Genomic DNA, 26,175 nt, shown 5'->3' on the forward strand with positions numbered 1-26,175 from the left:
ATCTCAGTAGCTGGGTCCCCTTACAGCGTCTTCAAGAAAGATCAAAGTCAGCCAGTTCTATCCCTTTTGAAATGTGTTGATGTTTAAAACGGGTAGGGTGTGCATTGGTACACTTTGCCATCTGGCTGATTTTGACTCCCTCAGTAGTTCTAATGCTTCTGTCTGATGAAGAGAAATAAATCATTCTTTAAACAACTTTTTAGGCACTTGTGCTGATATCACTTTCTGCGGTATTATTGAATTAAGTAACAAATGGATACATTCAGAAGTCACAGAGCTCACGATGGAAATCATTAAATGCAACTAATAAACACAATCTCATTTAGTTTTCATTAACAAGCTGCAAAAATTCTATAGATCATATGCATTCCTAACTTTATAATGTGCTATAAAGTATAACTGCAGCTAATTTCCTTGGAATTCAATAAGGATTTTTTTTAAAAGTATATTTGGGGGGGGGGTCATTTAAAAAAAAAATCAGGTTTGGCAGCTGAATTGGGGTATTATTGAGGCTGCATTTTAAAACCACCCAATAAAGACTTGCTATGAAAACTACCACGTTTGTGGCTTTCACTACGGAATGTATTTGTTTCATTCAGTATTTTTCAGGTTCTATGTATTCAGCTGTAATTTCCATTCATTTAGCCTGGGGGAATGGTGCAATTACTTGGCAGAGTTTAAAAGATGCAATTAAAACTCTGTTTTTAGGTATGTTGCATCCTTGCAACGTGAACATCCTTTCCTGGAGAATCAGCCTTTTCTGTTAATACATTGTAATGATATCAAAGTCCTTGGGCAAAGATGTGGTGCTAATTTTTAAATTTAGGAATCATCAGAAGGATGTTATAGAAATAATCCCAAATAAATAACAATGCAGTTAGAAGCAATTATTTATGTTCTCACTGGTTACACCAGAGGTGATATTCTGCCGGTTCGCCCCGGTTTGGGTGAACCAGTAGTGGTGGTGGCGGGAAGCTCCGCCCACCTGCCCAGATGTCATTAAAGATGCTCTGCGCATGCGCAGAAGGTTCTGTGCATATGCAGCTGCGCCTGTGAGCGAAGGAAGCGCGTGCGCGCGCGCACACATACACACACACTCAGTTTTAAACCTGCAGCAAAGGTTAGAGCACTCTACAATTAACCCAGCCTACATTCTATCTGGTTATTGCAAATTGAATTTTTTATCACTGCATTTGCAGCCCTGAAAGGATAGAGCCTATGGAATCTTCCTCTTCATAGGAGGAGTGTGTTCTATTGGCTTACTAACATTTTAAGCCAAGCTCCATAATATTTCTTCTGTGCAGATGAAATATTTTAATGCATATCCTAGCATTGGACTGTGCAACTAATTAAAATTACTTTTCTATAAAAAAGGTATAGTGAAGGCTACAAGCATAATCTTGATTTATAGATTTCTCTCTTGTGATGACAAGAGAAATGCTTCTAATGTAATGCAACTACTGACATTGAGAAAACAGCATGGCTTTGATAAAACTCCAACCTCGGTAAAATTGGATAAATATCCTTCCTTACAATTGTAAGAATTTCTATATGAGGGACCTTGGAAGTGCTTGATCATTATGTCTCCTATTTTTGATGGGTGAAAGCTTGTTTTGTGGAACATGAACAGAATTCCCAACAATAAGCAAATAAAAGCATTAGTTGCTGTTATGAGATGTGGGAGCATGCTCTATCAAAGAGATTTTGGAGCATTAATGTCAATGTATTATTTCCTTTCCAGGCTGGAAAAATCACCTTTTCTGTATGCAGATTGATATCGTACTGTTATGCAATGCCTTTCTGTAACTTGCAATGTATCCAGAATTTTGAGCATTCTGTATCTACCAAATGGGGGGAAAATGCATTTGAAAGGAGGCAAAACCAACTTGTACCTGTTAAATGCAATGTGGATGGCTGGCAAATTGCAACTGAGAAAGCAACAACCTCGGTAGTCTTTTTTTTTTTTTAAGCAGGATTTGATTACTCATATGAGAGAGAATTCACAGCCGTAAGATTTTGCATTTTAAGTGTGATTGTAATAACAAATGTGATAGACAAATTAGCTTATTAAATCACATTATGGTGTGTTTCAATAAACATTGCATTTGAATAAAGAAATGGAATGGCAAAACACTCTTTAAAACAGAATGGTAAAACAGGAAAAAATGATGAAAAGAAGATCTAGGGGTGACATGACAGCAGTTTTCCAATATCTCAAGGGCTGCCACAAAGAAGAGGGAGTCAAGCTATTCTCGAAAGCACCTGAGGGCAGGACAAGAAGCAATGAATGGAACCTAATCAAGGAGAGAAGCCTAGAACTAAGGAGAAATTTCCTGACAGTTAGAACAATTAATCAGTGGAATGCTTGCCTCCAGAAGCTGTGAGTGCTCCAATACTGGAGATTTTAAAGAAAAGATTTGGCAACCATTTGTCTGAAATAGGGTTTCCTGCCTGAGCAGGAGGCTGGAGTACAAGACCAAGGTTCTTTTCAACTCTGTTATTATTCTATTCTATTGCAGGAACGAATGAATGAATGAATGACTCAATCATTCAATCCAAACTATTGGATTGCTATTCTCCTTTGACCTGTGATGTTGGGGAGAAGAGGAAAAATATATTTTTATCTGAAGGCAAGGAAAACTTGTAACTATTGATTTCACTGCTCTTTTTAAACTCAAATGCTAAAATAGTTAAGTCTAGTTTGGATGGGCCGCATAATTGTAGGATGATATATCAACCAAACGATTTGATCAGAAGAAATTAATTCAAAACCCAAACATGCAATTCAATCAAATGCTTCTACTGAATCCTTTGGCCCAACAGAAACTTTGATCTCTGAGGATAATCCCACCAGGGAAGAATATGCCAAGAATTACAGCTAGCATTTGACAGTTTTATTCCAAATATTCAAGAAAACCCATAAAAGGCAACAGGACACAGGAGATTTAACAATGAATACAAATACTCTAAAGGAAACAGTCGATTTAGCCAAATTCCTTAGAATGCATCGATAACACATTTTTTAAAAATAGAAGTGATATATCAGAATAAGGAGTCTGTGAACTAGATTACAACATTGGCATAAGCCATAATACGAAATAATTTCTAGCCAAAAGATTGTGAACCTGATTTTTTGTGGAAAATGTTGGTTTTATTTAAAAATAATACTAATCATTGTTTTTGTTTTTAATAAAACAAATATTTTTAATTAAAACACTTAAAAAAATCAGTGCTAGAAATAGTCTGTGATTTACCACTACAGTTGGGACTAAAAGTTTTCATTGCTAAGCAAGGCGGTTGTTAGCGAATCACTGCAGATTTTAAACAAATTTTGCAATTATTGAGCAATTGTATTATAATTATAATAATGCTATTAGTATCACATGACCATGGGTTCTGATCTAAATACATGCTAATTGTGGTTGTGCCGTAAATGGTTATTGCATATTACTTTTTGGTATGGGTGGGAAAACATCAAAGTTATCTGTTTATGGAGATTCTCAGTCATGGTTGTCCCAAAGGTGCTTTTTTTTCAAAAGGTAACTAGATTTTTTCTTGAAGACATTTTGCTTTTCTTCAGAACTTTGATGAGATGTGTTAGGAAAAGTAAACTGGAGTTTTTGGATTAGTGCTTGTTATTTTTAGAGAAGGAGGATGTGAAGGAGGAGGAGGAGGAAGGTGACTTCTACTAGATTCTGCTTTGCTCCTGAAAATAAGATACTGGGGTGCTGCTGTAAAAGATGGGGAAGAGCTGCTGGTTTGTCATAGTAGGACAACGAAGCAATAAGAAGGCCACCATTATAGCACAGGTGGATGTTAATGAAAAGATGATGAGATAGAGAAGCTTACATTTAAGCCAATAGTTGTGGTACCCAGGAAAGGGAGATGGAAGCAGAGGCAATGATATGGAAATGGAGTCTTGCAAAGTGGTGGCAAAAATCAATTGAAGTAAAATGCAAGTTAGGGATTTGGGTGAACTGGAGAGGCTGCTATGGAAACCAGTGCACCAGAGATCAGAGTTTGGAACAACCAAGCAATCAGGATTGGGCACTGAGACTGTAGGCATGGTGAATAATAAGCTGTGTTTGAACTGGACAGGGTGAATGAAGGAATGTTAATTTCTTTCTCTTGGATTTGTCTTGGTACATTGGCAGTGCAGTGGTGTGGGAAACTAGAATCTGATGGATATGTCAGGCTGAATAGTTTTATGATATTGGTGCTTGGGAGTGAAGGATGATTGCATGTTTTATGTTCTGAAAGTACAGATGATAGGGAGTGACTACATGTAGTCCCTGACTTACAATCATTTGTTCAACCATTTGAAGTAATGATGGTTTTGAATGAATGGTGGTTATGACAGTTCTGGCTGTCCAATAGTCACATGATCATGAACTGAGGACTTGGCAACTGGCTCACAGCCATGACTCATTGCAGTTCGTCATGATCACATAATCACTGTTTGCAAACTTCCTTGAAGGTTTCTCCAGAAAATCAATGCTCCCCATACCCAGCAATAGCTGCATATCTGCTTGACAGACTGCTTGCAAACTACCTGGAACTTGTAGATTCCTACTGGTTTCCCTATGGATTTGATTGTAGGAAGCTGGCAGGAAGTTGCCTCACCTAATTACTGTGGAATTCAGTTAACAACTACAACCAGAATGCAGCGATTGTGATTGTGCTTCATGGCTACATTGCATGCATATAGAAACTCCAGTCCCAATTGCCCGTTGTGGTTGAGGATTATGTATAAGCAGTTATAAAAGAATGCTTTGGAACTACCCACTTGAAATGATATACATGCAACCGTTAGTGCTGGTGAAAAGGATGAATGGTGATGTCCAATGAGATGGCGGAGGAAAGATGTCTAGGATGAGATTTTAGGGATGGACTAGTGAAGGTTTTTATTGAGACTGGGAAAGTACAGTGGGCTTAGTTTGGCATTCCAGGAAAGGGACACCAAGTGTTAGTGTGGCTTTCTTAAGCCCTATTGGCCCAATTCTGGAACATCGTGGACTTAGGCTGCTCTTGATATATCACATGTCTGCTCTCAATAAGACTGTTTCCATCCATAATATATTGTGTGGATGGATAGATCTAGCATGTAGTATTGACACTAGGCTGGGCAACTATGAGGTACCACCTGAATTTCTGGGACCTGTAATTATTACTCTACATAGCCTCATAAAACCCAGATACTCCAACTGTACAGCATATACATTTTCTAATAATTAGGTCACCTTCTAGTTCAGCTTAGCTAATTGTATCCTTCAGGACAGTGAAATCTTAGCCATGTTTTGCTGTATTTACTTTGTTATTAATGCATAGATTCTTGACTGCCATGATTTTAGTAGTTGTGTGCAAACTGTTATGAGCTTGAAAGGCTTTTTACACGTAGCATTCCATTTCAAGTTCAAAGCAGTGGCTTCAACCTCACTGATTGTTTTGACTATGCTGGAAGCAATTCCTTCATATTTGAAGTAGTACTGTTTTGAACTCTGAACAATTCTGTAATGGTGATGTTTCTGGCAGGATCAGTAGTGCCTTCTTTTATGTATCACCAATTGTTAATAAATCTCTAATACTCTTAGAATTTAAAATTAACAACATTTCTGAAGGATGCAAAGTCAGCTAATAGAGGATAATATACATTCCAATGGAAGGGAATAGCTCAGGATTGGATGTGGGATCCTTGCTGTACACTGAGCTCGGTTGTTTCATTATCTAATTAGGTAATATCATCAGTGCTAGAAGGGAGTGAAGTTTGCTTTCTGTTTATATATGTCAAAGATACCCAGACAAACAATTAAACTGTAAACTACAACCTAATAAAGAAATTACCAAGAAGACTCCTATCAATACTGATAGGGAAAGCCATTTTGTATATAAACAGGGACCAAACCCCACTTTCTTCTATTATTGAAAATGATAGTTGGGTAATGAAACATCTGCAAAAAAACATCCAAATTCAGAGAGCATCGGAGACTCCACAATATACATTTTTGGAAGTTGCAGAATTCCTGGCAATGTAAACCCCATCTCTGCAGCATCTATGGAATTGCTTTTTACTATTTCAAAATATGAATGATCCATAGCTGCATGTTCTATAGGAAGGCTTTGTTATTCTAGGATGGCAAAAATCAGGATGACTAGTAGCAAATTCTCTAATAAAATGTTTGAAAAGGAGTAAGCTGTAGCTCAAAATAATTTTTTTAAAAAAAATGGCTAGCAAATTGCATTCTAATTCTACTTGTAAATAAGATAAGACACCGCCATACTCTTTTTAATTTATAGCAATATGCACACACACTATATTTCCTCTGGTATAAACCAGTTTGGCTGATTATGCACTTGATTTCAAGGTAAAGGCTCCCCTTGCACATATGTGCTAGTCATTCCCAACTCTAGGGGCAGTGCTCATCACTGTTTCAATGCCGAAGAGCCAGCGCTGTCCGAAGACGTTTCCGTGGTCATGTGGCCAGCATGACTAAACACCGAAGGTGCACGGATCGCTGTTACCTTCCCACCAAAGGTGATCCCTATTTTTCTACTTGCATTTTTACATGCTTTCGAATTGCTAGATTGGCAGAAACTGTAACAAGTAACAGGCGCTCACTCCATTACCCGACACTATGGATGCGAACTGCCAACCTTTCTGATTAACAAGCTCAGCATCTTAGCCACTGAGACACCACGTCATCACTTGACTAACTTTTGTGGAACTCAGTGAAAATGTTCTCATTAGGAAGAAAACCTAATGTTTTTCTCTCAGGACATCTTCTCTATAGCCATGGTAGCTCCTAGGTCAGGCAGGAGAGTACTTTGAGAGCAGTAAAGGGGAAAGGAGTTGTTGATTATTGTTTGGATAAAACCTCAGCAATATCCCATAGAAATATATCAAAAGATAAACTTCATTACCACAATAATGACAGTAAAGCAGGCTTATTGATGCTTTTTATTGTGAGATGGGGAGTCTGGTAAAAAACTAGAAAATGACCATGATATAACAAGGAACTTAAAAAAATGAAGCTTCAGATTTGTAACTCACATATATGAATACAGGAACAAATTGGCACAGAAATGTTAAACATTGTTCCCACACTGTTTAGAAGATTACTCTAGTTCGGTTTCCTTAAAGAAATGAGTGTTTTATGGTAAGGTTAATAAAACTGCAGAGCATCATGCTATTTAGTCATACAGTGAATTTCAAAATTTAAGAGCTTTATAGTAAAAACTGGGAAAAGGTGAAATGAATTGATTGCAATTGTAAATTGATACATTCCCATTTTAATTCTTCTCTTCTACAGTCCAAGGCAAGTATAAATGTTAACATAACACTGTTAAATCAAATCTCAATGCAAGAGAACCAATTGCCTCTCTACTTTAAATCTTATCAACTTTCCAAATTTTCATACTAAAATATATTATTGTATTAATACAAACTACTGTATTATACACTACTGTGTAATAAATAAAGAAATATAAAAATAAGACACATAAATATAAAAGTTTTCTAAACCTAAAGGGTACATATGTCAGTAAGAAGGGTATTAATACTGCCAGATTTGAAAACATACAGTACAAAATGTTGCACAGATCTATAACTAAAAGAAAGAAAATAATACTGATAGGTTAAATCAGCTAACATTGTCAATAAATGGGGTCCAGAATAACTAACATTTGGAAACATATGAGCCCAATAATATATCATGTATTTGTCTGAAATAAAGTGAGCCAATATAATAGATTAGAAATTTCCCTTCATAATTATTGTAGAGAAATTATCCAGATAAGTAATGAAAAAGCAACAACTAAGAGTGAAGAATTACTTTATGAAATGTACCAGTGCTTTTACTTCTCTGATGGCTGGGTTTGTTTGTTTGTTTTTGTCCCATGATTTAATTTACTGAAATTTAATACAAATCAACAAATGCTAGTTATTGTAGGCCACACATTGGAGAAAGGCTGGTCAAAGCCTTTAAAAATACTGAGAAATGGCACTTACAGCACACAGGGTCTTGCATAAGGCCAAAAGAGATTCAAAGCTTCATGTCATATCCTTCATATTTTTTACTACACACTCCAGACACAATTACAAACACTGATTTTGACAACTTGGCTGTCCTCACCAGTATTAACACTGTTAGTCCCTGCAATCAGAAACCCACCACAATCTTTCTTTTCAAACTATATTTTCAACCACATGAGTAAACTTCAGTCCTTCTATCAGCTGCTCCCTTAAGGCTAACAATACACTTTAAATGAGAACATGTTCTACTAGCAACATCTAAATGTTATAAACTGCTACCTTCTAAGCTGAATTTACAAAGGTAGTCAAACACTGTTTGGAACTGTGTCATATCTTTCTGCTTAAGGGAAGTCTGTAGTGCAGAAATTCTCACATTTTAAACATATAATAAAATACTGAAGCGGAATTAGCAAAATTGTTTCACTGATAGAAAAAAAAGGAACATAAAATATCTCCCAATTGTACAATCAAAATATTAAACAAAAAAAAAAAAGAATACTGATGGTAACAAATTGATGTCCAACACATACCGAATGTTTCCTGTAACATGTTAACCTATTTGCTTCCAAAGTCATCATTTTCTTCCAATCTGTTTCGGGTCACAAACTTGTTTCTAAATTTGAAAACTGTGAAAAATTACGAGATTTGAGATTCAGGCACACCTGGATATATATATTTTTTTATATTTTCTGTTTTTTTTTTAATTTTTGTTACACAGTAGTGAACAGGAATCACAGTGCACAGACTACTGTGCTTCCATAAAAAGCATGTAGAGTATAGAACAACTTTCATTATTAATTGAGATTCTTTCTCTGTGTACAAAATCTTATCAGTTAAACTTTACTTGTTGCTGCCTCGGACATTAGCTCCTCTTTTAATATAACTTCTGGTTTAATACTGTTTCCTTCATCTACGGCTTCTTTGTCCTTCATGCTTTCTTCAGTTATTTCTTCCTCTTCTTCCTCCTCCTCCTCTTCTTCTTCCTCTTCTTCCTCCTCCTCCTCTTGTAATTTTCCACATTCTTTTTCTTTTTCCTCCATCTCTTTGTCTTCATCTTCTTCCTCTTTTTCACTGTCTTCCTCCTCTCTTGTCAAGCTTTCTCTCTCATCAAAGTCAAGCTGTGAGGGAGAAGCTCCTGCTTCTGCATTCTCATTCCCTAGGTGCTCCTGTGCGGCTCCTTCTAGTTCTGTGCTGTCACGTTCCTCAGCTTCCCTTTTACAATAGGAGTAGCGATGATTCATGTGCTGAGAGTAAGACCCCGAGTGAGAAAAGCGTTTGCCACATTTGTCACATTGATAGGGCTTCTCTCCAGAGTGCAGTCGCATATGTTCAATTAAATGATGCTTATGTTTAAATGCCTTTTTGCAGATTCCGCACTCATGAGGTCTTTTACCTGAAAATATAAAAATGAAATTATTTCCCTGGAGTATATTTTGCTTGAATGTGGACTTGCTCATTGCACCAGTACTGCTGGATTTTCTTAAGGGAATCTCAAACAAAAATTAGTTCATCAGAAGTCAAAAATGGGGTACCATTCTCAATAACCATTACAAGAGGCACATTACTGATTTCTCATCACAAGCATCAGGAGAGAGTGAGAATTGTTGGATTTGTTCTTATAGAATGTAAGTAGGAGTTGGAACTATCATAGTATCATAGGTTTGCAGGCTCTTAAGTTTTCCAAAAGTTCTAAATAAGGATCTGTGATGGTGCATATGTTATATAAACAGATATATAATTCCTAAGGAAAAAAGTTATGGGTTTTTAAATGGAAAATTAATGGCATTTTATAGCATCTTAGTGGTGAGGAAATAATAATAATGATGGAAGATATTAATTCGTAAAATGAGACAACTGTTAGCAAGTTATTGACTCTGTTTTCAGACAAGTCTACAGACTTAGTAAATTAAGTATTCCATGTATGAATAGCTGACAAATAACCTTTTATAATTAATATTGGCATAAACTTCAGCCCCATGCTGCCCTTCTCACTCTGGTTTTTCATATAGTTTTAAATTTTTAATGTGCATGGTTTTAATATTTTAATTATTTTTTTGTTTGTCTTTTTAGTTATCTCTAAGCCACATAGAGTTACCTGATAGGGGAAATGGGTGGCATAAAAAATTAATAAATACATAAATAAACTAATTATTTGGAACTAATGATAAAGCTATGCTACTATATCATATGAAACTGGAAATTACACTACATCTTTTATTCCTGTGCAGGATTCAAATATAAATTAGAGATGTGCATGATCCATCTTTTACAAAAAGAAGTTTATATTAGCGAGAACTTATTTTCTCACTTTTTTTTGCTGCTTCTGACATTTTTATTTCATTTTCCTAATTCTTTCCTTGCTCTAGATGTGAACGGCTCAGACATGTGAGCTACCAATGTGGATATCCCAATCACATTTCAATTATCTACAACAGCTTCAAAGTTACTTCCTCTGTTTTAGCCTCCTTAATGGAGAAAGTATTTATAATATTCTATCTCTGAAGTATAATTTAAATTAATGAATTAGTTATAACTTGTTCCATTTTTCAAAAATGTTTCATACTAGCAAGGAAAATGTCCTTGCAATCCTCTGAATCTATGATCAGTACCAATGTGTATCTGGTAAAGTCCCGAATTAAAAATTGTGGTAACTTCATACCTGTATGTTCATATTTATGTCTTAAAAGTGAGCTACTCTTCTGGAATATTTTGTCACACAAATCACATGCATACATTCCATTTTCTGTTTTTCTCATCTTCTTCTTCGGTGGTGTAGAATCAGAATCGTTTTGATCATCTACATTTGATATTCCTTCTGAGCTAGTGTCTTGTCTTTCATCCTAAAAAACCACGGGACAGTGTTAAAATATAATATTTGTAATAGGCTATACAATAAAAAGCAGAATCAATGTTTACTGCACTTTGTTAAGTAATTTTATCTCAACTATGACATAACCATAAATACTGTTCTGTTAATAGCTGGAAGTCCATGAATATATGCATCTTAGAATAAGAAATATTTATGTTCAAGACTAGCCCAATAGATGTTGCTTAAGCTAGGGAATGCTAGTTTAAAATAAAGCTTTTGTAAGAAAAAAAATGCTGAGGGCAGTTTCATTAGTATTTTGTAAACATTCATAATATTTATGCTATAAAGATCACTAGTATGACAGGCAGTCCTCATTTAGTAATTCCTCTTTAGACAACTATTGACAAATATCATGGTGATAAATGGTAATAATCCCTCCCAATATGTGCAATTATGTTCAAATTTGTGCCCAACAATGCATACCAAAGTAAGAGTAATGCTAGTGCTGCTGCACAATAGAACTTCATCTGAATAAGATGGTTTAAAGAACTTTATCTAAATCAAACATCTTTGTGGCCTTCCAACACACAGTTTGCTTAGCTCCCATGCTACTTACTTTTTCCAGAACCAATTTTGATTGTCTGCTCTGTTCTAACAATATCAACAAGCTTAAAAAAGAACTTCATAACAGTTTTTAAAATAATATGACCACAGCAATTTACAAAGTGAATTTTCCTTAGTAATTAAGTTTACATTTAGATTTGTATCAATTACATAATTACAGTTGCACTATGTCTGGATGGGTGGAAAATCTGAGTAATTTCGCTATGACATTAAGAATTCCCCAATCAGTGCAACATGAAATATAAAGTCATTAGGAATGTTTCACATGTATACATGAAGAACAAGAGTCAACAGCTTCATGTATATAGAAAAGGCCAAAAGTTTGTAAGATTACTAACTATTACTCCACATCAAACCATTATATCGAAATAGATACCTCTCTTTTTGCCTTTCAGCAAAACAAGAGTCTTCTGGGGTGGCTTCTGTATAGACCAGGGTGTCAAACTCAATTTCACTGAGAGCTGTGTCAGAGTTGTGTTTGACCTCGGGGGGGGCTGAGTGGGCATGGCCAGGATGGGCGTGGCCAGCTTGATATATCTGGGACACCTGTGGTGACCTGAGTGCACTGAAAACGGGCTCCTGAGCTCTGTTTTCAGCTAGGACGGTCTCCTGCAATCCTCTGCCAGTGAAAACAAAGCATGCAGCTCTCCCGAGCTCTGTTTCTGCTGGCAGAGGCACCATGGGCTAGTCCTTCACTGTTTCCAGGGCAGTCCCACGTGCCAAATCTGAGTACCCCATAGGCCAGATATGGCCCCAGGGCCTTGAGTTTGACACTCCTGGTATATACTATGTCTGCTTTCTTTTTATACAGCAGAACAGATTGGAGAAACAGGTCGACCAAAATTTCCATTGACCTGAGATAGCAAGCCAATTTAGTTCTCAGCATTTGAAAGGCCATAGATTTCTCACCAGGCTATAGAGGTTTAATGTAAGCAACAGCTTAACGGTACCCATAAGTCGGTCTAAAAGGAGACCGGGGGGGAGGGGGGAAGGGAAGGCATATTAATGGAGACTTCACCAACTTACTCCATATTGAGATGTCTAAGGCACATCTTACCAATCATCTTGCCACATCAATGTTGTGGATAAAGTCAGAATGCTATACCTACTGTGAAAACTTCAGGAACACTTTTAATGTTCAATAATGAGGCGTGCTGAAAACTATTAAAGGGAAATACATGATGCATATAACAACTGAAGCAGAGAACAACAAAGAGGAAGATGAAGAACAGAACTCTATGTAGACAAAAAAAAAAATCAACTAACGGATTATTACGATACCCAAAAAGTGAATATCCTGCAACTATTCAAATGGAAACATTTTTCAATCATTTATTCCAATAGGCCAAATAAGCAATACTTTTGATAAATATCCATCTACCGAAATGTTTGACATAGTATGAACATGTCCATCGTTTTCAGATTCAAAAACCATAGCATGTCTCTTCAAAATTTTAGTTATATCTTTTCAGAAATATATTATAATGTAAGAATGCATGCTAGACATGTGTCTTACACTATTAAACATCACAGTTTAGCCAGGTTCATAGAGAAAACCGAAACAATGGCAGCATCACTCACGAAGTTTTGATTTGAGCTGTCCACTTTTGGTTGTAGGCTATGTGATATAACTAAAGAACATCCAGGAAGTGATATAAAAGAATTTTTGTACATTATTCAGCATAAAGTACTTACACAGGAAGTAAAAAATTGTTTTGAACTCTTATCAGCCACATGATAGTAGCATATATTAGCAAAACTAAGATTACATTTTCTATATCCGGTCTAGTATTCTTTTTATAACATTGCTAATAAGCTGAAACATTCAGATATAAATGGGTATATATTTAGGTACCTGATTTCCGTTGGCCTGCATCTGTTTTGGTGTTTCTTGAACTGTAGGGTTAACTGTGGTTGAATAAGTATAAGCTACCTGGGGGATAAGAATTGTTTGCTTATTAGCAGCAAGAGCTCTTAAGCATGGAACACTGTTCTGGTCAGCAATGGCAACAATTGTAGGTAGCTGGGCAGTAACTGTAGGGATAGTAATATTAATGGGATTGGCACTTGGTGGGATTACATTTACAACTGGTTCAGAGTCTGTAATACTGCTGTCTTTTTGTGGTTCTTTTTTTGCACAAGTTAAGTTCAAAGGTTCTTCCTGAACAGAATATGCACTGTTCTGGTAAACACTAGTGGATCGTTCCAATGATTCTCCATGTTGCTTTGGTAATGAAAGGTCAAGAGGTTCTATTTGTGGCTCTTCCTGGGCACTCTCGTTAAGGTACAAGAAACCCTGTGCATTTCTAGATGAAGAAAGGTTAAGGGGTGACGGGGATGGTGTGTTATGCTGAGAGCCATTATGAGCTGATCCTGTTGATATAGTCTGTGGTTTATTGGTTTTAAGAGGACTTACAGCATTAGATTGGCTGTCCTGTTCATTTTCAGCTGTAGATCCAATGTGGTCATCATTATTAACAGAGGTTTTTAATTTATCAGGTTCAGGGGAAGACTGGCCAGATACTGGTAAAGAAATCTGGCCAGCTTGCATTTTTTCAAACCACTTTTTAACAACATCCAATGGCAAATTGACTGAATCAGCAATTTTGGAGAGCTCATCTGAGCTTGGTTGTGCATTTAATGCATAATAGGCTTTAAGGAGGGATAAAAGGTTTTTTAAAGGAGGTTGACCAGGAGATGGGTTAGCCTCCCCTGCTTCTGATAAAGCAGAGGATTCAGATTTTTCAACTTCTGCACCACTGAGCTGAGACGGTTGAGTGGAATTTTTGACATCATAGTGCTTTGATTCTTGAAGTGCATTAGGTTTCTCTGGACAGTCATCATGAAAAAGGCAAGTGCTATCATTGGTTTCTCTTTCAAAACTTTTTTCTTTTTCAGACTTCACTCTGAGATCTTCTGGTAGTTTCTCAGTTTTGCAGTTGTTATTTTGGGCAGAGGTTTCTTTTTTCAGATTCTGTGGTATAACCTGAAGAGGGCTAGGTTGCTCCAAACTGTAATTAATAATAATTTTGGTTGTCCCATCTTGATCAACCAAAGGAAGACTGATAGCTGAAATAAGGGAATGTCCAGCTTGTTGTAAGGGTGCAGTGTTGATTGTTTCTTGTTCTTTGGATGTAAGATTGGTGTGACTATTCTCCAATACTTGCCTTATCACATTACCATCGACTGCAACTTTAAGTACATTTTGAATGTCACTTAAGTTGATGCTTATTGGAGATACCAGACCAACAGTTGGCAAAACAACAGCTTGCACCACGCCCTGAGTAGAACTGGTTGCCTGCAATTGGCTACCACCACTAAATACCCCATTTTGCAAAGGGGCTGAACAGTTGATTCCTGATGCAACTACTATAGGTTTGAATTCATAATCCACAGGTTCAGTTTTAATTTGGTTTACAGGGAGTTGTTCTTGTAAGGGTTTATTTTCTATCTTTTGTCGTACTTGTGGTCTTGTTGGGCTACCCGGGGATGCAGAAAGAGAAGGAGAAGAGCACTGAGATGTCTTGATCCCTGATCGTGCTCGGCCATTCACAGGCACCATTCCAATACATTTCTTACTGCTTATATGGGAGCTGTAGGAACCAGAATGGGAAAAACGTTTCTTGCAGTTTGGGCATTCATATGGCTTCTCTCCTGGATACATACATATATAAAAAAAGAAATATTATAATGCAAAAATGTTACTTAGAGTTATAGGATGGATTTACAAAATCAATACTTAAATAGTTCTATGAATAAAAGATGCATTCCAGATGGGGAAAGAATCTTCCTGATACCTATATAGCAATACCTTCAGATTTCCAGATATAGAATTAATGTAACTTGATTGATATGCAATTCAAACTTTGTGATGGATGTAACACAACTCTAAAAGGACTCACAGTTCGTCTTCTTTCCACTGATAACGAAAATATTCCCAATTTTTCTGCAAAGGATCTCTGTTTCTTGCGTTTATTCAATATGTACATTGCATAAAATGCTTTCAAAAACAACAGTTTATTCACTGGCTTTTTGAATGCCAGTAGTTCAAATGAACTACTAATATAGTATCATAAACAGCACATATGTCAAAACATTTTAAATGGTAATATCGAAGACAAATGAATGATACAAAGCAGACATAGTGCTCAATCTGTGCTGGAGGCAAATAACTCATTGGAAGGAAAATTATGTCAAAGCATTTTATATCATGTAAATGCATGTACATGGAGTAATTCTAATCATTTAGACAAGAAGGTAAACAAACTGGTGTATATGAAATTTCTGTGAATTAATATAACAATTCTCAGAGCCAAGGTGGCGCAGTGGTTAAATGCAGCACTGCAGGCTACTGCTAGATCAGCAGGTCAGCGGTTCAAATCTCACCGGCTCAGGGTTGACTCAGCCTTCCATCCTTCCGAGGTGGGTAAAATGAGGACCCAGATTGTTGGGGGCAATATGCTGACTCTCTGTAAACCGCTTAGAGAGGCCTGAAAGGCCTATGAAGCGGTATATAAGTCTACTGCTATTGCTATTGCTATTGCTATCTTGAAGCAGATTACAGAGGAAATATAAGATAGCCCGTGCATAGACAATATATTTTGATTCAATTAAATTATTAAATGTAAAAGCAATAAGAGCTTAATCCATAAAGTGATAAGATTAAACTATTTCAATATTATTTGAACACTAACTGCTGCCTATTTAATTATATTTATACAATGTTATTATATTTTAACTATTCATTGAAAAATCATATTGAAAACATACAACATTTATGCTATCGCACAAAAGTTAAAAATATGTACTGTGAAAAACAAAATACCAGGATATTTACCACTGTGGATTCTTAAGTGTTCCTTTAAGTGATGTTTATATTTGAAAGCTTTTCCACATTCAGTGCACTTGAATTTTCGATTACCACTAGATTGTGTCACATGTCTCTGTCAGACAAAATATGAAAATTAATCAGAAGACGAATCAGGAATGATGAAGTTTGTACTTGTGAGAAATCTCTTATTTATAATAAAATACAGTGAATTTTAACAGAGAAAAAAATCATTAGATGATTGAGGATATTGCTTGTGAAAAAAGGACAACAAGGAAAGCAAGTGAGCCATATTAGATAAACAAGCCACAAAAATCACTTTATCCTCTATCTGAATTTCATGCAGAGTAACAATCGAAATTCCGTAAGGCATTCTGTTATCAATAAAGAATCTGAATAAAGAAACAGTATAAATATTATAGAAACATTATTTTTAATTATTGGAATTGATTTTTCCATTTACATGCTTCTTGTTCTTACTCTTGGCCTTGAATTCCTTTATGCATCTGCACCATCCGACTGTTCTAGAGAAGATGGTCCAGTCACAAATATACTCAGTTACAAGTTATTCTCCAAATAAATCTTATTTCAAAAGTTAGCACAATTCAAAGTTTAATAATCAATATTCCTAAACAACATTAAAATAAAATTACTATAATTTTATAGTTACTATAATTGCTGTAATTTTAAAAATAACTTTTCTGAAATATGTAGAATGTAGGTTTTTGTGACCGTCCTGTCTGCTGCAGGAAATGGGAAAAATCACATAGAAAAGGTTTTTTTAAAAAACCTATTACATAAAGTATTACCCATTACACTGATGAGGCTAAACTCCCCTTATGTCATAAATGCAAAGAAAGACTTGCAGGCAGTAGTGATCAGAAACAAACCTGCATATAGGGAATCTAGTAGTTTGATGTCTTTTTAGCCCTGGAAACAGCAAAGGACTGGCCCGCAGTGCCTCTCGCAGCGAAAATGGAGTTGGGAGGTCTGTGTGTGACTCTCCCATGCTCCATTTTCGCTGGCAGAGGGTTGCTGGAGGCCATCGTAGCCGAAACGGAGCTGAGGATCTCGTTTTCACTGGAAGAGCATTTGGGTCACCACATGAATCCCGATACGAATGATATTGAGGTGACCACACCTACCCTGCCGACACCTACCCTAGCCCCCCAAGCTTGTGGGGCAAGTTGACTAGAGAAGTTGCCATCAGCTACTTCACTTGTGAAAAGTCCTCTCTGCCACTGATTTACCAGGAGATTAAATGCCAATCCCTTAGCCAGAACCAGAATTGAGACCACTACCTCATTAGTTGAAATCTGTGGTACATCACAGAAACATTGAACTTTTTTTTAAGGGAAAAAGAAACAAACTACTTTTTCAAGAGGATGATCTTAGCCCCCCATTCAGAAGCTGCCCCAAAACACAATGTATGTGAGAACAACTCTCCCAGCCTAGATTGCAGTTCTTGAAATAAAACAGATTCTATAGTGCAAATTGGTTGTACAGATCTTAGCTTGCTCTCTTAATTCACTAGATATGTATATTGGTAATAATATTACTAAATCTTTTATTGTTTGCCATTTTTGGATTGTCTGACTTAAGTTCTACATAATTCTTACCTTGTTCTAGACATTCTGGGGTACAGATTAACATGACGTATTAGAAAGTGTACTAGGGTGTACAGATGAATAAACGTCTTTTCAAAATTAGCAACAGTTGATTGATTACAGCTATTGAGCAAGAGCTTTCCTAATTTATCTTCCATAGAATATTTAAAATGATTTTTCAACAGGCTTTGACAAGTAAGGCTGAAATGTCTACCATTAATATTCAGTTTTAGAATGGATTTATTATGTCCCCGATATTCATATGTGTACTGACTGACGCATATGAATATAAATATTGATATTAAACATACTTTTTATTATCATATGAAAATGTAATTATCTTATGCTTCAAGATATTTCTTTAAACATATATTGGACTATATTTAACTAAATTCATTGTATTCTAAGAATTATTCCATAAGCCATCTTGATTCTTAGTGTCTGAAGAAAATAACAACAACCATGCATCAAGTGGCTTTCCAGCTCAATAGTTCATCATTATCTGAATCAATAAACTTAGCATTTCTCCAAATTCAAAGATCCCCAGGGATCAAATAGGCATTTTTATGGTCTGATTGTATTTAGAATGAAGGACTGCATGAAATTCTGTCTATGCATTGGATGCAGTTTTATTTTCCAGTGTATGACAATTAATTACATTCCAACTGCAGGTTATATTAAAAAAATCTATTTGTGGAACAGAAGAAAGTAATGGAGTACTACATTAATAAAAACTGCTCAATTCATGTCAGGATTCAGAAACAGATTGTGTTCATAAAGGGAAATATGAATAAGTAAGAGTTGGTTACAGTAGTTACTTTTATTTTGCAGATAAATTAAGTTAATCTAGTTAATATTTTGTAAAGTTCAAATTAATATAACATGTTAAATGATTAGTTGTTCTTCTGAATGAAACTTGTCAATCCATCTGATATTTCAAACTATGGATCATATATTGAATAATTCTACATGTGAAGCTAGGCATTTGCTTCTTCCAATCCTAGCTAGGATTTCAGAGTTTAGAATTTTGAGGAGAACTGGTAAATACCACCTCTGACTGACCCCGCCTCCATCTATTCTCTGGCTCCCGAGTCCCAGCTGATCAGGAGGGAATGAGGATTTTGCAGTTTCCTTCCACTGGAGTGGGTTGGGAATAGATATTTTAAAGTATCCTTCCCCTGGAGTGGGGAGGGAATGGGGATTTTTGCAGTATCATTCCCCTGCCATGCCCACCAAGCCACGCCCACAGAACCAATAGTAAAAAAAATTGAATCCCACCAATGTAGGATTTGTATACAAATTTGGATATTGGGGCTAGAGGTCAGTGGCAAGGATATAGTAAGGCAGAAGAAGAACATGAAGCAATGAAATGAAACAGGAACACAGAGGCTTGGAGACTGGTGCGAAAGAAATGAAGAAGGTATGTTGGATCAGCAATTGTTGTCATTTTGAGGATGAGGCTGGAATTTGGAAGTCAAGGTTCAGATACTCAAGGGGAGGCTGTGGTGGCACAGTGCCGAGGTGGCACAGTGGTTAAATGCAGCACTGCAGGCTACTTCAGCTGACTGCAGTTCTGCAGTTCGGCTGTTCAAATCTCACCGGCTCAGGGTTGACTCAGCCTTCCATCCTTCCGAGGTGGGTAAAATGAGGACCTGGATTGTTGTTGGGGGTAATATGCTGACTCTGTAAACCGCTTAGAGAGGGCTGAAAGCTCTATGAAGTGGTATATAAGTCATAAGTGCTATTGCTATTGCTATTGCTAGAATGAATAAGGAACACTGAAGCGGGGAATTTAGGAAAAAATAAGTATGACATTGGAGCAGGAAAGCAAATAGAGGAATATGGAAGAAAGTTTTGCAGACTGTAGAAAGTAGTATAGGAAGAGTGGGGTGTAGGATTCATTGGAATAAATGGGGCAGTGTAGTGAGGGCTACAGTAATGAAGGAGAAACAAGGTTAATGGTAAATGCATACAAATGTGGTTTTTGGAAGTGATTTTATCTTGGAGCATAACTGTATGGTGGGAAGTGAGCAGAGTCACAGCCTAACCATTTGGACAGACAAATACTGGTTAATGGCTAGAGGCACCCTATAGTCCAAAAGGATCCTAGTGAGAGTTTGGATGACTACAGCCTGGACTATTGCCTTGGATCAGATCTGAGTCATGCACTGGCTTTATTACAGATCTGTATCCTCAATGAGTTTCAGCTACTCTAGATCAGGGGTGTCAAACTGGTGACCTGCAGGCCAGATGCATCATACGCAGGCCACACCCACCCCAGTTTCACAAAGAGGAAAAACATTGCGATATATCACGTGACAGTAATATGATGCCACGAGTTTGACACTATGCTCTAGAAAGACCAGATCAGAAAATCTATTCCACAGAAATGCTGAAACTATTTTTATGGCGATTGGTTATAATAAGACATCTATAGCACCCTTAGTTTTTATCATATGATCTCTATGGCTGAGAGCAAGTCAAGGCTTCCAAATCAACAATCACTACCACAGGTGCCTTTATAAAAACCTTCATACCAATATTTTGGGTCAGTTCCATTTATGGACTATAATTCCCCTTGAACTCTGAACTAACCTATACAGCCAGCAAGCCAACTGAAAGTGACAAAGATGTCACTAAATCATCAGCCACTTTGCTACTTTCTTGCCCTTTCCATACCTATCCCCCACCAGTATGGAGAAAGCCATGCCATATGCATGTAATGCATTTTAGACATGCTCGGTTAACATATCATTATAGAAACAATATACGTTATTCAGATTATATAAATTTATACACACTGATATCTGCTTAAAATTTTACCTGTTTATATTCCACCATATTTTAAGAGGCAAGCTCTTTAGGGTACATTTCCCTTCAAAAACCTAATAGTTTGGAACAACTATTAAATACATGTAAACGATTGGACTTCTGTAACAGGAGGTCTGAAATTCTATGCTTATAATTACAAGAAATATTATGGGCCATTATAATCTAATTATTCTTATCTTGCAGTTTTCAGTGTATGAAGTAGAACATATCATTTCGGCTTTACAGAGTGTAAACTTCTAACTGAAAAATAAAATTTATCAATACTTAAAATGGAAAATGAAATAATTGTTCCAAAATATTTCAGCAATAAGTAAATACAAAATGTAATATTTAAAGTTATGGGAAGTACCAAAATACAGATTTGTCTTGTTTTATGCTAGAGAAATATTCCCTGAAAATTTGCATGAAAAGAATTCAAATAAAGCAAGTCACTGATCCAATGGAAAAAAGGAAGTTTTGGGGTATAGTGCCAAATTTTATAATCTAAATGCTTTGACAAATGTGCTCATACATTTTTAGAGTCTTACTCTGAAACACTACATATTCAAACGTTTTATTCCTTGTTTCATGTCGAGCAGTGACAACATTTTCTGCAACTGGATTTATAGTATTATCACAGACAAAGAGGTAAAAGGCACTACAGCACTACAAAATTTAGCATTCTTTGTAATGTTGCAAATAGTAAGAATGTTACTTAATTTAACTTAATTATTCTAGCGCTGAGGATCCTTTACTAGTCTCATTACAACATTTCATTTCATTTCATTCATTTACTGAATTTATAGGCCGCCCAATCCCGGAGGACTCCGGGCGGCTTACAGAAATGAAAAATGTTAAAAAAGGATTAAAACAATAAAATACAACAAGATTAAGAAGAAAACACAACATGCACCCAATCAAAGGGGGGCTGGACCTCAATCAAGAGGTCAACATAATATGAGCATTATTTGTTTCAACTGTTAGGTCTTTTTCCTTTTGGATAAGAAGTTGGACAAGATTTTGATGGTTATTTTAGCATCATAATAGCAGCGATAACTATTTCAAGTACAGAAGTAAATAGAGGATAAATAAAAGAAAATGGGGGAATGAGGACAGAAAGAGATTTTGTTGAAAACTGTTCAAACAGTTTAGATCACAAGAAGTACTGGAATGTTTCCAGATCTTTAATGCTAATTGATTAACTGGCATAAATCACACAATAGTAAAAAAAAAAAATTTTTTTGCCTAAAGCAAATCTTGGATGAAAATGATCAATTGTAGAATACAGATTTACAGAAAGCAAGGGGAATATTTACAAAGCTTGAGAGCTGAAAAAGTTAGTATAATACTGACTGAAAAACCTGTGCATGAAGCATAAAATACTGCAAGGAAAAACATTTATGCACAAAGTCAGATTCAAATTCAAACAAACATGAAATCCATCTAAAGCAATTACTAATATGGAACAGAATGAGCGCGGAATTCATTACTCACTTGATCTCTTCCTGATTTATGTGATGTCATATGGCGTTCAAGTTGTGTTCTGTATGCAAATGTGTAACTGCATAAGGAACAACTAAAGTTATCTTCATTTTTTTCATGGCGATATTTTATGTGTTCTTTCAGAGAGGTAAAGCGTTTATACCCTCTATCACAGTAAGGGCATGTAAGTAGCTGTGAAAATGCATCTGGTGTGCCTGAATGAGAATAACAAAGTATTATTTTGTTGATCATTATTACAGTCATTCTATTTCAAAATTGGCTTTTTATTTTCATCAGTTCACCTCTAGTCAGGACTAAGTGATGGTAAAACGTATCTATCTATGCTGCACAGGTTCCTGTCATTTAATTCTGTTTAAAAGCATAAAACAATCTTCAAATAGCAAAATTAGAGATAGTCTATGTCTGCAGGAGTGATGACAGCTGAATAACTACCTGGTCAACTTCTTATACCACGGACGTGCAGTCAGGGGAGGCAGTGGAGGCAGAGTCTCACCACTGTCATCATGAAAAGAAAAAAAAATGTAAAAGGTCAAGCTGAGCTAGTTGCTGCCAGAGTCACCGTGGATGACTTTGCTTAACTGTTTAAAAAAGCCTCTAAAAAAGCACCCTCTACAGGAGGAAGCAGGGGAACGACGTGCCTCATCTAGTCTGACTTTAGGCGTTTTATGATCACTCGAACAGTTAAGCAAGGGTTAAAAGCCGAAAAATTCCTGACGTAGGTGAGGCACATCATTCTCCTGCCTCCTCCTGTAGAAGGTGCTTTTTAGAGGCTTTTTTAAACAGTTAAGCAGAGTCATCCACGGTGACTCTGGCAGCAACTAGCTCAGCCTGACCTCAGTTCTTGCCTTTTTCCTTTTACATTTTTTTTATTTTCATGATAACAGGCAAGAGCAGAGTTGAAATCCTCTCTGAAACAGCTGGAAAAGGTACGTGTGGGTCGGAGGAAGGGGGAGGAATTCAAACTTCATCCTCAAGTGTAGATCCCTACCCAAGTGTAGTTTGATTGCAGGCAGAGCCACATTGCCTTTTCAAACACATAGACACACACACACACTAGATAAAACTATATAAGTCCAGCTTCACTGATTAAAAGTTTGAAAAGGCATGGCCTGCAATCAAAGGCTCGGATTGGCTCCCCTCTGGCTTCTCTGCCTCTTCTCTCACCCCAGCCTGCAAGCAGGAGGTGAGTGGGTGGGTGGGCTTTATTGCGTTTCAGGCATTTTCCACCCAGACAGCAGGTTGCATTTGCAATGGTGGAGGGGAATGGGGTGGGGGTGGGGGTATGGCAGAGGAGCTGCTTTCAAGTCATTGGAAAATATATCCAATCCAACTTCTGTGTTTGTGTTTATTTGAGAGTGAGTGAGTGAGAGAGGGAAGGGGGGAGGGAGGGAGAGAGAGAGGAAGGAGGGGGAGGGAGAAGAAAAAGAATGAAGGAAACTTTGAAACCCACCACTGTATAAGTGCCTTACCAGCCATAAACCTCACTGCACGTCACTGTCTTATACCATTCTCTACTCTGTATTTCTTCTCTAACAGCTGGACACATTGATTTGAACTACTGTCACACTTTCAAGCTGTTGTGAAGAAAAACCATAAGGACACCTTATTGAAGCACTGTGGTGGCACAGTGGTTAGAATGCAGTATTGCAGGCTAATTATGTTCACTGCCAGCAGTTTGAATCTCATAGGCTCAAGGTTGACTTAGCTTTCTGTCCTTCCAAAGTCAGTAAAATGAGGACCCAGATTGTTGGGGGCAATATGCTGACTCTGTAAACTGCTTGGAGAGGGCTATAAAGCACTATAAAGTGGTATATAAGTCTAAGTGCTATTGGCATTATTACCAATGGTCAAAATTGACTTAACATGTTACTTAGCAAGATATAGTTGGGGCAAAACTCCTGCCTCATAGGGCATGGTGATGAACCTACTCTAGTTCCTGCTGCAATGCCTGGATAGGCAGATGTTTTTATGAATGGCTAATAAGGTGTTTAAATGCAAGGACAACAAAACTAAAGAGCCCAAATCCTATTTTGCCTGTTAGAACAGCTCCATTCTACAGTGATTTAGAATCAAAGCTAGGGAACCAGAAGAGATTTCAGTTGTGGGGAATGCAAATGTCATGTCTATATAATTTTCTGCTGAATGGATGAATAGTATTTAAATCAATAGTGGGAAAAGATACTAGGTTAAGAAAAATATTAAGAAAATTTTTCTTTTGAAAAGTTTATCTACATAAGCTATAGCAATAGAACTTAGACTTATATACCGCTTTACAGTGCTTTACAGTCCTCTCTAAGTGGTTTATAGAGTCAGCATATTGTCCCCAACAATCTGGGTTCTCGTTTTACTCACCTCAGAAGGATGGAAGATTTGAGGCGGTGAGATTTGAAATGCCAAATTGCAGTCAGCTGGCAGTCAGCAGAGCTAGCCTGCAGTACTGCATTTTAACCCCTGTACCACCTTAAAGTATGTTTCAAGTAATTTACCACAGGTAGTTCTTACTTAATGGTGACCTTTTCAGCTGTTTGAAGTTACAACACTGAATGAGTGGCATCTATGACTGGTCTTTGAAGATTGTGATCCAGATGTTTGGCAACTGACTCATGCTTATGATGATTGCAGCGCCCCACTCACATAATTGTCAGTGAATGGAAACCGGCAGGCAAGATTGCAAGTGATCTGATAAGTTGCTTGCATTCTTCCCTATCCCTGCCCTGATGCACTTGTGAAATGCCTTGAGGGTCCCCCATGCATTCTCCCCTGTCTGGTAATAGACACCTACCTCTTAGCCTGCTTGCAAACTGCCTGGGGCTTAACAACATATTATTAAGCCTAGTACTTAACAGCAACAATTCTCGCCCTGGCAATGAGGAGTGCTGGAATTGATTGTTACTAAGAACTGTAGTCATGATATGCTTTATGACCATGTCACTTAGCAACACTGCAGTCTCAATTACCATCATTAAACTCTATGTGTTGCTCTTATATAATGTTTCTTTATGTAATGTTATTTTCATAATACCTCATGACAATGTATTACTATTTCATTATCACATCTATACAAGTGTTGAATTTTTAGTGAAATACATTACTGCAACAAATCATTAATTTTAACAATATCCAAAATATAGTATTTGACTATATAAGTTATAGGCATATAAGTTATATGTCTATAACTTATAAGAGCCTAATAACCTCTCCTTAAAGTAACCAAGGGAAACAGGGGCCTAATTTTCACCAAAATATTGGCATTGATAGGCATAGGGTTTCCAAAGCTAATTTCTCAAATTAAAATATCTATCAAATCTGAAATTTATTATTCAGTGGCATGTAAAGCAATTTCATTGAAGCAAATCAGTTAAGCAGTTGGTGCAAGCAAAGAGCTAAGTACTGAAGCGAGAATGCTAGTTCATGATAGACTGAGAAAAAAAATCTGAAAAGTTGTGATTATTAATTTTCTATACTTGATTTATCACAAAGTTGGATATTAAACAAGAAGAAAATGGGAGTGGAATGGGCAGAAATAAGAGTGTTCTAGTAAATGTGGTGGAAATTTTCTTTTTGCCATTTCTCCTTCTATCAAACTTGATTCTTGCTTTTCAAAAAAAGATCTTTTTCTTTTCCAGATACTTACCGGATCATTCCATCAGATTTTACTCTATCCAATTTTCACTAACTGAATTTCTCATCAATTCTTTCTTCAGTGTTTTTTGTTTAAGGAAAATTTTGAGTCCTCTGGGGATTCTATGACTTCAATATTTTAGGCATGTGTAAAGTATGTTTTTTCCCCAAAGCTAGCTGCTTTTTTTTCTTTTCTTTTCTGGAATGAGCACTGTAATAGAAACAGTATATATATATTTCAAACAGGTATGTGTGTGCGCGCGTGTGTGCATATAAAGGGGAATTTGATTCATGTCTGTGTATGTTCACTTATTTTCACTAATTTATGTATTATTTTACAGAG

The 26,175-nt window shown here is 36.6% G+C and overlaps 1 protein-coding gene across 4 annotated transcripts in view; it reads right to left on the minus strand.

Moving 5' to 3' along the window:
- Positions 1-6,941: 6,941 nt before the first annotated feature.
- ZEB1 (zinc finger E-box binding homeobox 1) overlaps positions 6,942-26,175 on the minus strand; it is an 80,710-nt gene continuing 61,476 nt past the window's right edge. For 3 of the 4 annotated variants that reach the window (XM_087712554.1, XM_087712553.1, XM_087712555.1), the window contains exons 5-9: positions 22,203-22,405; positions 16,300-16,405; positions 13,318-15,116; positions 10,689-10,869; positions 6,942-9,422 (exon numbers count right to left, since the gene is read on the minus strand). In XM_087712554.1, coding sequence (XP_087568680.1) covers positions 8,863-9,422; positions 10,689-10,869; positions 13,318-15,116; positions 16,300-16,405; positions 22,203-22,405 — 2,849 coding nt within the window. In that variant the 3' untranslated portion in view covers positions 6,942-8,862. Of the gene's footprint in view, positions 9,423-10,688; positions 10,870-13,317; positions 15,117-16,299; positions 16,406-22,202; positions 22,406-25,845; positions 26,003-26,175 lie in introns of those variants that run through there. The other variant, XM_087712557.1, reaches the window with a different exon arrangement.

Source organism: Thamnophis sirtalis, unplaced genomic scaffold (assembly GCF_051295495.1).
Source record: "Thamnophis sirtalis isolate CommonGarterSnake01/CBP01778 unplaced genomic scaffold, rThaSir2_p1.2 scaffold_4, whole genome shotgun sequence".
NCBI classification, from domain to species: Eukaryota; Metazoa; Chordata; class Lepidosauria; order Squamata; family Natricidae; genus Thamnophis; species Thamnophis sirtalis.